At 43.1% G+C, this 16089-nt stretch overlaps 1 protein-coding gene across 2 annotated transcripts in view; it reads right to left on the reverse strand.

The window, feature by feature from the left end:
• Positions 1–16089, reverse strand: part of LOC311495821 (testis-expressed protein 2-like) — a 90498-nt gene that overhangs the window by 12742 nt on the left and 61667 nt on the right. For both annotated transcript variants that reach the window (XM_084555436.1, XM_084555435.1), the window contains exon 10: positions 14099–14212. In XM_084555436.1, coding sequence (XP_084411562.1) covers positions 14099–14212 — 114 coding nt within the window. The remainder of the gene's footprint in view (positions 1–14098; positions 14213–16089) is intronic.

Below are 16089 nucleotides of genomic sequence, written 5' to 3' on the forward strand. Positions count from 1 at the left end.
CACTTGAAGCAGGACCTCCTCCCCGACCCGGAGTGGGCAATCCACCCTTTTCTGACTGAGGACCATGGCCTCAGACTTGGAGGTGCTGATCTTCATCCCAGCCGCTTCACACTCGGCTGCGAACCGCCCCAGCAGGAGCTGGAGGTCGTTGTTCGATGAAGCTAAGAGGACCACGTCATCCGCGAAAAGCAGGGACGAGATCCTCCGATCACCGAACACGACACCCTCCCCCACCCGGCTGCGCCTAGAAATTCTGTCCATAAAAATTATGAACAGAACCGGTGACAAAGGGCAGCCCTGGCGGAGTCCAACCCTCACTGGGAACAGGTCCGACTTACTACCGGCTACACGGACCAAACTCCCGCTCCTTTGGTACAGGGACTGAATGGCCCTTAGTAAGGAGCCATCCACCCCATACTCCCGGAGCACCCCCCACAGGATGCTCCTGGGGACACGGTCATAAGCCTTCTCCAGATCCACAAAACACATGTGGACTGGTTGGGCAAACTCCCATCTCCCCCCCAGCGCCCTAGTGAGTGTAAAGAGCTGGTCCATGGTTCCACGTCCGGGATGAAAACCGCATTGTTCCTCCTCGATCTTAGGTTCAACGATCGACCGGACCCTCTTTTCCAGCACCCTGGTATAGACCTTGCCGGGGAGGCTGAGGAGTGTGATCAGTTGACAGCTCTGCTCCTCTCTTTACCCGAGTGTCCAGAACATACGGTCGCAGGTCAGATGATACGACTACAAAGTCAATCATCGACCTACGACCTAGGCCGTCATGGTGCCAAGAGCACCGATGAACAACCTTATGTTCGAACATGGTGTTAGTTATGGACAAACTGCGACTCGCACAGAAGTCCAATAACTGAACACCACTCGGGTTCAGATCAGGCAGGGCGTTCCTCCCAATCACGCCCCTCCAGGTCACGCTGTCGTTGCCCACATGAGCGTTGAAGTCTCCCAGCACGACAATGGAGTCCCCAGTCGGGGCGCCATCCAGCGTCCGTCCTAAGGACTCCAAAAAGGGCGGGTACTCTGAACTGCTGTTTGGCGCATACGCGCAGACAACAGTCAGGACCCGTTCCCCGACCTGAAGGCGCATGGAAGCAACCCTTTCGTCCACCCGGGAAAACCCCAACGTACAGGCCGATAGTCCAGGGGCAAGCAAAAAGCGCACCCCGGCCTTCCGCCTCTCACCCGGAGCAACTCCAGCAAAGAAGAGAGTCCAACCCCTCTCAAGGACTTGGGTTCCAGAGCCGACGCTATGTGTCGAGGTGAGGCCGACTATTTCTAGTCGATAGCGCTCAACCTCTTCCACAAGCTCCGGTTCCTTCCCCGCCAGAGAGGTGACGTTCCATGTTCCGAAAGCCAGCTTCCATAACTGAGGACAAGACCGCCAAGGCCCCCGCCTTGGTCTGCTGCCCGATCCACATTGCACCGGACCCTTCATATTCCTCCTGCGGGTGGTGCACATGCTGCAACTTAACTGACACAGACACACAGCCTCCTTTAAATGCACCGAGAAGTCCTGACAATGAATAAAGTCATTCATCCAACCAAATTAACTCTGCAGGATAACAATACCAGGGTGATAGAGTGGTGCTTGGATACAAGATGTTTTTTTTTTTAAACTGGAAGTGGAATTTTTTGCGGTCGACAGAAGCTTTTCACTAACGTAGGGTGTGCATTTTACCATTATGTTGTTCTTGTCCTTTTCACTGGCGAATTGAAAATATTGTGCGTACTTCCATGATTCAAAAGCTGTCCTCTCTACTCATTGCATCAGCTGGGGTTAAATAATTTGTTGTCAGCTGAAAGATAATCACTCATGCAATAAATATCCAATAGGAGTCTCGTACCTCTTTCTTTTTTTTTGGCCGGGCAGTGTATGTTCCCCAGGTGACTAGGCTGTCATCAGCATGGCTTTCAGTCCGCAATGCATTTTATTGTCTTACATATGATTGACTATCATATGGATTGTACAATAGTCAATCTCTTTCTCTAAAGATATTCTACTGGCTTTGCAGAAGGTTTTCTGACCTGCTCTTCAATTGTCTTTAAGACCTGCTTTAACTACTGCAGCAGCCGCTTCTCTCTGAAGAACCAACGCTCCTATGTCAGCATTCAGACTTGCTTTATCCAGGACTGCCTTTGCTTCCTCAGTTTTATGTTTTGCTTCTCTTTCAGCCTGTGCTAGCTTTAACTTAGCCTCCCTCTCTGCACTCCCTCTCCCACAAGCTGCTTCTGCCTTTGCTCAAGCTCTTGCTGCTGTACTGGCCGATGATGCAGATGTATGGTTACTGCTCGCACTGAATTGAGAGGTTTGTTCACTATTTTGTTCATCATTTCAGTTCGCTCAGTTCACACCGCGAGCGGCAACTACTGGGCTGCAAAAAACTTTCAGTTCTGCACTTGTGGGCCGCGAGGGCCGCGGGACCGCAATGCAGCTTCCCACCTCTTGGTGGCAGTGATGCGTCAGCCAGTTGTTTAGCACACTCCAATGAGCAGCAGCAGAAGAAGCTAGCTGCGATCTTTTTCCTGAAGTGATGGAGAAGTTTTTAAACCAAAAAATGAAGATGAAAGTGATGCCAACCCCTCCTAAAAGGCTAAATTTGTGCGCAACCCTGACTTTATTAAGTTCGGCTTTGTGAATGGAGGTAGCGAGGCATACCCGAGAGTCTATCGTGTCACTGACTGGCAACGCTAAATGTGCTTTGAAAGCCAGCTATATCGTAGCCAGACGTGTGGCGCAGGGTAAGAAAGCCTTCACCATAGCGGAGGATGGACTGTTGTGACTAGGGTTACCAACTCCCTGAAAAATAAAAAGGGACACCTCACTGGCAGGGCCGGCAGACGTGGAAGGGTGAAGAGTCCAGCCGGCCCATGGATTCGAACCGGTGTGAAACGATTTTTTTTAACTATTTGACTCGAACCTGAGTTGAATTAGATGCATATTTTTGAGTGAACACATGCAAAACATTCATTCATTCTCTATACCCACTTAGACTAAGCAGGGGTCTGCTGTCATCGGGCGAGAGGCGGGGGTACACACTGGACAGGTCGCCAGTCCATCGCAGGGCTAACACAGAGAGACAATTTAGAATCACCAATTAACCTAATGAGCATGTCTTTGGATGCTCATTAGGTTAATTGGTTGGATGGTGGGAGGAAGCCGGAGTATCCGGAGAGAACCCACGTAGACACATGGAGAACATGCAAACTCCACACAGAAAGGCCCAGCCGGCCCATGGATTCGAACCAGTGACCTTCGCGCTGTGAGGCATCAGTGCTAACCACCTCGCCATTGTGCCACCCCACATGCAAAACAAGTGATCTTTTGTCAGTATCTTCTAAGGCCGGGCATACACTGTAAGATATTTTAAATCCCTTGATTCAGCTCCGTCTCAAGCTGCACGACTAGATCGCTGAGTTCAAAAGTTCACAGTCTACAAATCATGTTCTCACCCTATACGGCCTGATGCTCTGATGCGACTTGACTGCTCACACTGTACGTCCATATACCACACGTCGGACTTTTGTATCCGGAACTGCAACGTCAAAAAGAAGTAGAGGAAGAAGAGGAACCCGGAAGTGGGAGACGCACATCGAAGTTGTTTTGACGTAACTTCAGCGATCGCACATGCTCTGTGCGAGAGGTTGAGGCAAATCGGCTCGTGGCACTGCTTCTACTGTGCGATACCTTCACAAGGAGCGACCAGGATTTCAAACAAGTTTGATTTTCTTGTGAGCACGCGATTTGTGATCGGGAGCTCGTCGTAAAGTGTTAATCTCTCCTCGTTACCCCACGTATACTGCACGAAGCACGACACGCGATTGAGTCGAAATTCGGCCCAATTCAAAAAATGGTCGCACGAGTGGCAAATCGTCTCAAAATGAGCCGACAATCGCACAGTGTATGCCCGGCTTAAGTAAGCGACCATACCTCGACCAATGAGATGAGCGGGATTCCCTCTGTCAGCTCATTGGTCACTAGCGGTGGAAAAAAGATTCGGGATCCGGCTCATTGAACCGGCCACCAAAGAAGACTCAAGAATCATGAATCTAGACATCTATTGAACCGGCTCAGTTGAGTCCTACCACATTTGATTAATATATGTTCATATAAAGCGCCGTGTTATTCATTCATTCCATTGACATTTTACACACTATTTTTGATTCTCACTGTAATACGGGGCAAAGTGTGTGCCGTTTCAGCTCCATACGGGACGTGTACTTTTGTTTCTAAATACGGGACAATTCCGTTTTACAAGGGGCGGTTGGTAACCCTGGCTGTGACTGTTGTTATTGTTCATTTGTCACAGATTTGAAGAGTAACTTCTAGTTCTGCCATGCAAAAATGAAGACTGCTAAATTGTCAAATTCATCAGTAGGTTATAATGCAATATTTTAATTTGCACTTTATTTATATTTTATTTATAGTGTATTTAATTTGAAACTTTTATTATTTTGAATGTATTTATTTTATTACCACAGACTTTTAGTTATCAGAATTTTTCATAGTTTTTTTTTTAGAGTCTATCTAAATGTAAATATTGAGCCTTGAGCCTTTATATTTTTTCTTGTAGCAACTTGATATGTTATAATTGCTATGCTGTTCAGTGTTGTTGTATGTGCAGGTTTACATACAGGATATAAATAAATGTCTTTGAGATGGTCACAGTGTATCATATCATTTATTTCACAAGGTTTTAGCTTGTTAAACCATCACTATTTTGAATTAGTCATTGGTTACAAATCAAACCAAGACGCGGATCAATTAAAATGAAAGTGTTAATATTGGAATGGGCCCCGGAACACTTTGTACTGGGAAAACTGGGCCCCGCGGTCAAAAAGGTTAAGAACCCCTGGCTTAACCAACAGTATACAGGCAGCAAAACTCCCTCAATGAACAACATGAGAGTCAGAAAATGTAACCTTAAAGCCTTTTATTTAATGAAGACTCTGGCAATGTGGTGATCCAGATAAAGAATGACTAAACAAGGAAACATATGTTCAGTTTCAATACAAACATTGCACTGTACCCACTAGTGTTTGAAGAAGTAAACTTCGAAGAGACATTAGGAATTGACACGTCTGGGGCAATTCCAACCATATGTTAATCTCTCCTGTCTCTGCTCCCCTGCCGATCAGAGTTTCCTGATCAAACTCCTTTGTCTACCCTCCCCATCTCCTCTCCATTGCTGAACAGAGCCTTGATCAGACTACCTGAGTGTCACTCCTTTGTCCTTTTGCCCTTTGTTTGACCACGTCTGGGAGCCACCCCTGCCCCCTACTGAGTTCACCCTCCTGTGTAAAGTTGCCCTCGGCTGACCAATATACATCCACTATACGATCTAATCAGGAACTGTCTGCAACCACACCCAGGGACAGGGTATATCCGTGCTCTGGCCCTGCATTCAGGGTCAGTCTCTGGTCTCAGATCCACTCTGTGTTGGTAGGCTCACCATGACCTGGAACTCCAATAAACCTCCACCACTTCAGCAAACTTGGAACTAAGACTTGGATTGTTTTTTTCCTTCAACAATATGGTGCCGTGACCCGGATGGCAACATACTTCCACGGAGACTCCTTCTTCCAGACCAAAGACACACCACTGAATTGAGAATTCTAAGTTGACTAAAAGGTGAGGTACCTTTTTGAGAACCCATTTAGTGCTGCCATGTGCTGTTGGAAAGTCTGTGAAGTTGGAAATCCAAAGAAGTTGACGCCATCCGTGATTTTAAGTAAGTTTGCTGTGTGGTTGTGAGTAGGAGTGATGATAGGGTAACTGTGTCTGTCTGAGTAACTTGTTTGTAAGCTTGTTTGCCTTTCATGCTAGAATCTGACTGCTTTTGAGGTGATGGTCAAAATATTCCAGGTAGCTGGAAAGTGTTAGGAACACTTTGAGTTTAGTCCAGAGAGGGACTTATTGGAACCACAGCCGTGGGGCTGATGTGGACGTGGTCCTCAGTGTTTGGAACACTTTGAGTTTAGTCCAGAGAGAGAGACTAATTGGACCTATAGCCGTGGGGCTGATTTGGTCGTCCATTTTGTGTAAACTGACCTGTAGATTCTGAGCAGAGCTTTGATTGAAAGTGATTGTGAGCAGTAGCAAGCGGTATTGAAGTTTTTTTTAAGATCTTACAGACAGACAATGGGATGTTGTTTCAGTGGAAGGTTAGAGAGAGAGCTGACTGGTCCTGCAAAACACATGTTTGACAGTTACGGTGGAGAGAGTTTAAAGTTTGTGACAACATGGGCCAAGATAACGATTGATGATGGCCACCTAAAATTCCCTCCGAATGGCACTTTTGACCAGCACAGGTTAGAGAATTTGAGAGGGAGACTGAGTTGTCGTAAAGACAAGAAAAAGCATTTTCTCTCTCTGAGGCTTTGGAGGGATGAGAGTAGACGTCTCCATGTTGAATCACAAATTGCTTCTCTCACTGACCAAAACAAAAAGTTACTGGCCCAACTGGAAGAATGTAACACAACGCAGATAAGAACTAAAGCAGATCGCCAGGTAGATGAGCCACCGACCAGAGCTGAACATGTCCAGCATCTTAACCCTTTAAAAAGCTTAAAGGACTGCAATACTGCTGATGACGATGACGACGACGACGACGGCGAGGACGATGACGATGACGATGATCTTGTTTTGGAGTACAGAAGAGCTGAAATGGCGATCCAGAGCACTACAGAGGAATCGGCTACAATGAGGAAAGCGGGAAGACAAAGGAAACCAGCTGCAACAACACTTGAGCCGCTCATGACCATAAGAAAGGACATGGTCTACAAGCCTTGGAACCGGCAGGAGCTCAAACAAGTTGTCGGAGATTTCCCAAAAGATGTCACCATCGGGTCAATAGAAGGACCCCCTCCCCCACAGGATAAAGCTGGCACCAAAGTCCCAGAAGCAGATGAAAGGCATTCTTCAGAATGGCAACAAATGGTGGAGAGACAGAGGAGCAGCGCTGGCACCGGTGTCCCAGGAAAAGACGGTGAAGCGCATCTCCAGATACCAGGATTCAACCTGAGTGGATTACATCTGACTAAATGGGACTTTTCTGTACACCAGAAGATGAACGACCTGAACGACCCCAAATCACAGGTGAAGGAACAGATGAGGATCACTACCATCCTGCTGTCAGAGCAAGCCTATGTTCCATACCTTTACCAAAAGGCAAATATTGGATTTGTGACATGAAAGCGTATGAATACTTATCAAAAGGGGTGGTCAGAGTGTATGGTCTTGGTCATGCAGTACCAGCCATGTGAGTCCTTACTCTGCCCCCTCTGGTCCACATTGTGAAGAAGGACTTATTCACGCATACACAAACGTCATGGACAAGATTTTTGGTGCTGTCATTTGACTGCAGAGGGCATAGCCACACTCTCACAAGAAATGACTGCCATCAGAATGATGTCTCTACAGAATCGTGCCGCACTGGACTATCTATTGGCCTCCCAAGGAGGAACATGTGCCACTGTTGGAACTGAGTGTTGCACATTCATACCTGATCACAATGCTACCATTCAAGAAATAACCAATCACATGAACAACATTGCTAAGACTTTACATCATCCTGTTGACACCAGTTTGTTTGATTGGCTTAAAGGGAAATTGGGATTTGTGGGCTACTTAATCTTTGAATTTGCATTACTTGGAGTTGGTGCAATGCTTATTCTCAGTCTTTTAGTTACCTGCCTCAAATCTGTTTGTAAATCACTGATTACTAAAACAAGTGCTACAATCATGTATTCGGCTACAACCACAACTGAATGCAACCTACAACTAGAAGATGAGAATTCTGACTTTTTGTACAAAATTGAAATTGATTTTGATTAAGTGTGAAAACTGACATTGCTCTATCTTCCTAATGTTTGGTTTTGTTATATGGTTGTCTTTCGTTTGCTTTGCTTTATGGTTATCTTTTGTTATTTGGAAAAACAAAAGAAAAAAAAAGGGTGGATTGAAGAAGTAAACTTCGAAGAGACATTAGGAATTGACACGTCTGGGGCAATTCCAACCATATGTTAATCTCTCCTGTCTCTGCTCCCCTGCCGATCAGAGTTTCCTGATCAAACTCCTTTGTCTACCCTCCCCATCTCCTCTCCCCTGCTGATCAGAGCCTTGATCAGACTACCTGAGTGTCACTCCTTTGTCCTTTTGCCCTTTGTTTGACCACGTCTGGGAGCCACCCCTGCCCCCTACTGAGTTCACCCTCCTGTGTAAAGTTGCCCTCAGCTGACCAATATACATCCACTATACGATCTAATCAGGAACTGTCTGCAACCACACCCAGGGACAGGGTATATCTGTGCTCTGGCCCTGCATTCAGGGTCGGTCTCTGGTCTCAGATCCACTCTGTGTCGGTAGGCTCACCATGACCTGGAACTCCAATAAACCTCCACCACTTCAGCAAACTTGGAACTAAGACTTGGATTGTTTTTTTCCTTCAACATGTTCTATATACATACTAACTATACAAACTGTCCAAAATACAATGTACAGTAATTCATTTATTTACTAATATTAACTGTATTTCACTGAGGTATGATAAACTGGGCATATTATAAGCTTAAAAAAACCTGTCTGACATTATCATCAACAAAACAGAACAATAACATCCCATCAATGACTAAGATTCATCATTAAAGAACAAAGAATTCCGCACAGACAACGCTTTAGGTGGGGCAAATCACAGGATTACAATAGATATTGGCACACCATGCTGCTCTACTAGCATCTCTCTTAACACTGGCATCACCTTTACTTCCCGCAACATGCAGCCTACTTCCTGTTTCAACCTTGTTATACCTCAGTTAACTCAAAAGGGGGTACTAATGCAATCAACATTAATCTACTGATAATGCAATGTTATTTAAATATTGGACATTCAAAATTCATGACTGTCATGCTGACTGAATGTGCATTCCTGTCATTGGATTGGATCTAAGTTGACAGTAGCCTACCAAACTAGCGTACTGCCACAAGCCCTATGGCAACAAATTAGCTGAGAAGAATATGGCATTTGAAGGCGCATCATGCAGCCATTTATGAGCCTCCATCACGGCAAGTTAGCTTACTATTAAGTTAAATAAGTGTAGTACTTTTCAAGTTGCTGTACATTTTAAACAATGTACAGTAGTGTTTAATAGATTGGCATTTAGCTAACTAAAATGGTCTATAAATGTAGTCCCTGTAATGAATCCTTGTTGTATATAAGTCCAAATACAAAGTAATACAGAAAAGCATTCAAGTTGCAAGACGGCAATTTATTGTGACCTGACCTGAACCTGGTGGTGAGCTATGGAAGCTCACCATGCATAACCAAGTTAACAACATGTTTGTCTTTGTCTTGGAAACAAAGGGAAGCACTGGAAACCTCAAGTCCCACAATCCTCCAGGTGTGAAAACTGACCCAGCAGTTCACTGGCTGACAGTGGCATGTGACCTCTGAGGTCATCAGGTGATATAAAATGCGCTGTTTGGCCTGTGTTCTCTCTGACTGTCTTCCACACCTCCACATGGAGACCCCCAGCTGCTCGGCTGCAGCTGGCTGTGAGGTAGCCTGCTAACAAAGAGAACAGAGCCTGTTCTCCTTACAGCAGCAAAGCGAGATCCTGCTTGAGGAATCTGCACCAGCTCTTTTAGCCAACAAACAGAAGGTTTGCAGGCTAAACCCCCGAACAACAGGAGCCACACGGCTAGTTAGCACCGAGCTGCTAACAAGCCACTTCAAAGGACTTCAAGGAGAGGCTGGTTTCCTTCCAACGTCTGCCATCAGGAACACACATAAAGACTTCCGACTTTTCCCAGCTCGGCCCTTCCATCAGGAACCGCCAGCTTAAGGAGCAACACGCCAAAATGGACTTTACACCAAACTGACCTGGGCCTAGTCTCGCAAAGCTAAGCATTGAACTCTTAAGATTTGATTTGATGTGATATTTGTTTTTACTGAGTTGATAGTAAGGTTATAATAGTGATCAGCGTTGGGAGTAACGCGTTACAAAAGTAATACTCTGTACTCTGTCCATTTGTCATGAAAACAAAGGCAAGGGGCGTGGCCACAAGGGGAGCAGTGGGTGTCAACTGCACAGTAGAGGGGCGCAAAACTTCTTTCGGCCAGTCATGTTTTTCAGTAATAGGAACCCGTTTTTGGAACGACTTACCGATAGAACTAAAAACAAACACAACTGAAAACATTTAACAGTAAGGTAAAACACTGGCTGAAAGTAAATCAGGGTTGTGACCATTAAGACATGTGCGCACGCATGCACACACACACGCACACACACACACATACACATACTCTATTGTCTATGTTTTATTGTACTGTCTGTGCTGATGCCTGGCTGTTCGCATAGGTGAGAGTTTGCGGGCGGTTGGGTATCTGGGGACTGGGTCTTACGTGATGTGATGTTTTGCTGCCTGTGTTGTGTGTGTGACTGGCTGCTCCCATAGGTGAGAGTTTGCGGGCGGCTAGGTATCTGGGGGTTGTATCGTATGTGATTTGCTTTCTGTGTTATTGTATTGGCGTATGTTGTGACTGGTATGTTGTGGTTATTCTGTTGTGTATGGTTAGGATGTGAACACTAAAATTACCCTTGATGTTTTGTTGGTTTCTATGTGCATAGAGAGGTGTTTGTACACATATACTACACTTTTAGAATTTATAGAACTTTTAGACTACAACATGTTTACAGAAAGGTCTGACCAGGGACTGGGGTTGCAAAACCTTTTATGTAACACATCTACAGACATTGTTATGGCATTGACTGTGATAGCTATGTATGTATTGCGCTGCATTGTCCCTGACAAATAAACTAATAATAAAAAAATAAATAATAAATAATAAAAAAATTATAATTACTGTAATGTATTGCTTTTTGCTGTAACGCAGTAATGTAAGGCATTCCAAAAAAAAATTGGGTAATATTTTACTCGGTACAAAGGTCAGTAACGCGCGTTACAATGTATTTTAACCCGAAATTAAGTGGTGCTTTGTTTTTATACTATCGCCAATAACACCGCGAGATCAGCAGAGGAGGAAAAATTCGGCGCAAATTGTAAAACGTTTCTTCCTGTGTTACGTTACTGGTAAAAGACGACTACGGCTGAAGCAAGCTCGGGACAGTACATTTTCGAGATGGGCATACTCTCATTATTTTCAGTTTGTTAGAGACAAAGATATGAGGAGCATAGTAGTTAAGTGCACTTTATGTGTGAAACCAAAAGATCTATCTACATCGCGAAATAGCACAAGTAATCCAACGAAACATTTAGAGCGGTGCCACGCTAACATTAAGTTAGTGAAAAGAAAGCAAACTGAGGTCGAAAGCAGTTAAAGGTCTGTTTTTAACTAAATCCTGGCTATGATTGTTCCTTGTACTGCATTACGAGCCATCCCTGCGCCCATAGGCGTGTCAAGCCCCTTTTTTTTCCCTTGAGCACCCCTAAACTTTGTCCCAGCACCCCTAAAAATAAGAGTTGAAAAAAAAAAAATGTGATTATTATAGCACAATCGAAGAAAGTATGTGGTATAATCCACCTCTCTCGTTTACCCCTCCCTCTCCCATGTACTCTCATTAGCAACAGCCCTAACTTCTACTGTTGTTGTTATTGTTCAGTAGGAGTTTACTAGCTGACGTTTTTTTTCTCTCTCTGGTAAGCTAACAGTGCAGGTTGTCAATCAACCACTGTCCACAGTTTATATTAAGCTTTTCATCAGTTATATGAAATCTTAAAAATAAAAACTTATTTTTAAAAAAATAAAAATGTTTTCAGCATTCTAATTACCTTACAAAGACTGGGGAATTAAAAAAATTGTGATTGGATAATATTTTTTTTCCTGGTAGTCAGGATGTTAGGCGGGGTTGCTTTTTTGACGTTTATTGACCTTAAGTCTGTTTTGCACTTATTGTTCCTACCTCATCTTCTCATTTAAATTCAATTTCTTTTCTTAATTTTTTAAACCAAATGATAGCTTTGTGACACAGTAGTTTGACATTAAAGGAAGATGTGTCTGTCCAGTCTTTGGTGGGGGCTGCTAAAAGCTCCTAAAGCTCTGACCCTCGAATCGCCCCTTACTGCGCCTATTACATTCTTCTGTTGTTAGGCTTAAGGCTTAAGGAGCATAATAAGATACATTTATTCATTCATTCATTGATCTTCTGTACCCGCTTATTCCTGTTAAGGGTCGCGGGGTCAGCTGGAGCCTATCCCAGCTGTCATCGGGTGAGAGGCAGGGTACACCCTTGACAGGTCTCCAGTCTATCACATAAAGAGACAGACAACCATTCACACGCACACCTACAGTCAATTTAGAATCACCAATTAACCTAATGAGTATGTCTTTGGATGGTGGGAGGAAGCCAGAGTACCCGGAGAGAACCCACGCAGACACAGGGAGAATATGCAAACTCCACACAGAGAGGCCAGTCGGCCCATGGAGTCGAACCCGGGACCTTCTCGCTGTGAGGCATCAATGCTAACCACCTCGCCACTGTAAGATACATTTAGATAAGTATATATATATTTCCACTTATTTTGGTGAAAGTAACTTAAAAGTAATGCAGTAGTAGTGTAATGCCTTACAATTCAGAGACAGTAATATTCTAATGTAACAAATTACTTTGAAATGACAGTAACAAGTAATACATAATGTATCACGTTTTTGAAGTAACTTGCCCAACACTGATAGTGATTTGATGTTAGTTGAGGGTTATGCAACACACAGACTCAGGGTCTCTTGCATGCTAACTAACCATTCTTCCTTCAACCTGGCACGTCATAAACTCTTATCACATTCCACACAGGCACAGCCAGCACATGGCACGTGAGTGTCCCTACTCAGCAGCCATCTTGTTTCTTTTGTGTTCAAGGCCTCAAGGCCCCAGCGGCCATCTTGACACACCCACACCCACATAGACACACACACACACACACCACTGTATAAAGTACACTGTAGTTAGATCGTATGTTTTTACTTTTATTCTTGTTAATAAATGTCTTTTAAACATACATGTTGTCTGTTTAATGTTGCACAACCTCTACACTGTCAAGAACTCCAAATTCCTTCACCTTAACTAGTTGTTAATGTGGTAATTTTGGTTATAGGTATTAAGTTAATTATTAATCAGAATTCCAAATTGACAATTTAGTGTAATTTATGAGACTGATTTGATTAATTGGCTATCTTTTCCCTTCTTAGAAGGGTGGTGCCCCGAGGTGATCTAGTAATTCAGATCCAATTATTTAATAATAAATAATTATTTTTGATAATTATTAATTATTTGTGATAGCCAAACCTCAATATTGAGTGCCCAACAATTCTTTAATACTTGGAATGTTATTTTACTTTAAAATGTGTACATGCATGGTTTTACTTAATTATGTTATATAATGGAATTACCTAAACAATACTTGGTAAGAGTACTGCCCTCTCAAATACACTGGCAGAGATATCTCAGGAATATGTGTTCAGCCATTGTACTGCTTTTCAACATCTGTGTTTATTGCACTTTAATTTTTACGTTGCAGAAAATTTCTAAAGATGACATATAAAATAGGTGCCAAAATTAATACTGTTAGTTACAATGACATAATTAAAGTCAATAATTAAAAGTGCAATGACTTTTTGTTGACTAAAACTCGAATAAAACTATGAAACATCAAACTATATAACTCCTCCCGCTGAGTGTTGGTCACTCTTAACACTGTCAACACTTCAGACGCTGTTAATTTATTTGCAAACTCTTTACCTCTGTATATTGTGAATACTTGTGCAATACTGTTTCTTTTACTTTAAATGCATCTTACTTTATTTTTCATAAATTTTTGTATTACTTTTATTCTATTGTATTTGTATTTTCAACTAGCAACTGTCACTTTAGGGGAGCAACAGCAGCAAAATAATTTCCTTGAAGGATTAATAAAGTATTCTGATTCTGAACTGTCTAAGCATTTTCATCTGAAGACTAAGACTTAGTCTAAAAAGGTGGTGTCAAAATTAACACTGGTACACATTTAAAGAAACTGTGATTATTAATGAATAAAGTAAGCACAGAGAAATGTACTGTACATCCTTACCCCTCTGCTCCAGCCAAATCATTTGAAAGGTCAGAGGAGTCTTCCTCATCAGATGAACCTGCGCTGGATGACTCTTCATCACTATCAGCAAGGCAGTAAGTGCGTGGCCTGTATCTGGGAACATATGAACAAATGGATTAGGGATGCTATCTTAAGTTACATGTGTTGACCTCTCTCTATTGACTTCTCTGGTCTGAATTTATGTCAAATTGCATCTGAACTCGTTTCCAGTCTCAGTTCTCATTTACTGGAAACCAGCCTAATCCTGAGAGAAATATACTGTGGACATATGAGGTAGATGCACCAGTCCAATATAATGCAAGTGTTTCTTCCTCTGTGTCACGAAATCCCGTGTTTCCTCTGTCCGATATATACTGTTTAAGAAAATGAAAGGAACACTGTTTAATCAGAGTATAGCATCAGTTCAATTAAACTTGTGTGATATTTATCTGCCCAGCGACCCTTCATAGGACAAGTGGTTACAGAAGAAAGAATGAATGAATTTATCTGGTCAGCGGGGGTTGTTAATCATTTTCTGCTGCTTTGGTGTTAATGAAATTAACAACAGGTGCACTAGAGGGGCAACAATGCAACAACCCCCAAGGAATTATTTTTTTTCACATGGAGGCCACTGACATTTTTTTCCTCCTCTTCTTTTCTGACCTTTTTTCATTAGTTTTGCATATAGCTTGGGACAGTGTCACTACTGGTAGCATGAGGCGATACCTGGATCCTATAAAGGTTGCACAGACAGTCCAACTCTTCCAGGATGGCACATCAATATGTGGCATTGTCAGAAGGTTTGCTGCGTGTCCCAGTACAGAGAAGAGGAGATTCCAGGAGACAGGAGGCCCTATACTCACTGCCTGGCACCGTGGAGTTCGATTGGCATTTGCCATAGATTACCAGAATTGTCAGGTCTGCCACTGGCGTTCTTTGATTTCCACAGATGAAAACAGGTTCACCCTGAGCACATGTGACAGAAGTGAAATAATCTGGAGAAGCCGTGGAAAATGGTATGCTGCCTGTAACATTGTTCAGCATGACCAGTTTGGTGGTGGGTCAGTGATGGTCTAGGGAGGCATATCCATGAAGAAACACACAGACTTCTACAGCCTAAACAGCAGCATCCTGACTGCCTCTTTGAATTCAGCCCTCTATAGGTTGATAATGTTAATTTCCACCAAACGATGTGGCATCCTTTCCTTCCTAACGCAGTACCCAGCTAATATCAGTATAAATTTCCAGCATAATATTTTCCCATTGAGATCTGATGTCTTTGTGGGTTCCTTTAATTTTTTTGAGCAGTGTATTTACTTAATTTCAGTGCCACATTACTAGACTGTGCCATAACATGAGCTGAAGTATCCAAGAGAGAAAAAGTGGTATTTGTACCATCTGTGCAGTAGTTTTGTGATCGTATATAAACTCATTATTCTCCTCTTTGTTGCTTAAAATGAAGTTGGAGGTTGAAAGCAGGGAAATACGATGATGAGAGCACTAAATACATTAAAGGGGAACTACCGGTTTTTACAACCTGGACCTTATTTCTGGCATAAAATATGATATATATGGGGCACAAACAACGCATTAAAAGATAACCGCAAAAAGATAACAGGCAACTCCAGACTCAATGGGGAATAGCACTAGGGTATCATGACAAAATATTGGTGAAATGCACGAGTTTCGCAGCAGACAATGCATTATTTAGAGGCTGCGTTTTGGTACCCCGATCACTCCCACTATATGGATATACGCGGCGCTCCGCTGGAGCTACATATCGAAGGACTCCAAATAACACCAAAGTTATATGGGTGAGTAAACGGTCGTATTTTATGCCAGAAATAAGGTCCAGGTTGTAAAAAACGATAGTTCCCCTTTAAGAAGAAATTAATATTTAATGACTGGATGCATTGTGTGGATTAGGAAATGCGATAACTCCCGTTTTAACTGGAAAATGAAAGCTGATTAGAAGAGCTTACTGTTGAAAG

The sequence above is a fragment of the Chelon labrosus genome, assembly GCF_963514085.1.
Source record: "Chelon labrosus genome assembly, chromosome: 2".
In the NCBI taxonomy this organism is placed as follows: domain Eukaryota; kingdom Metazoa; phylum Chordata; class Actinopteri; order Mugiliformes; family Mugilidae; genus Chelon; species Chelon labrosus.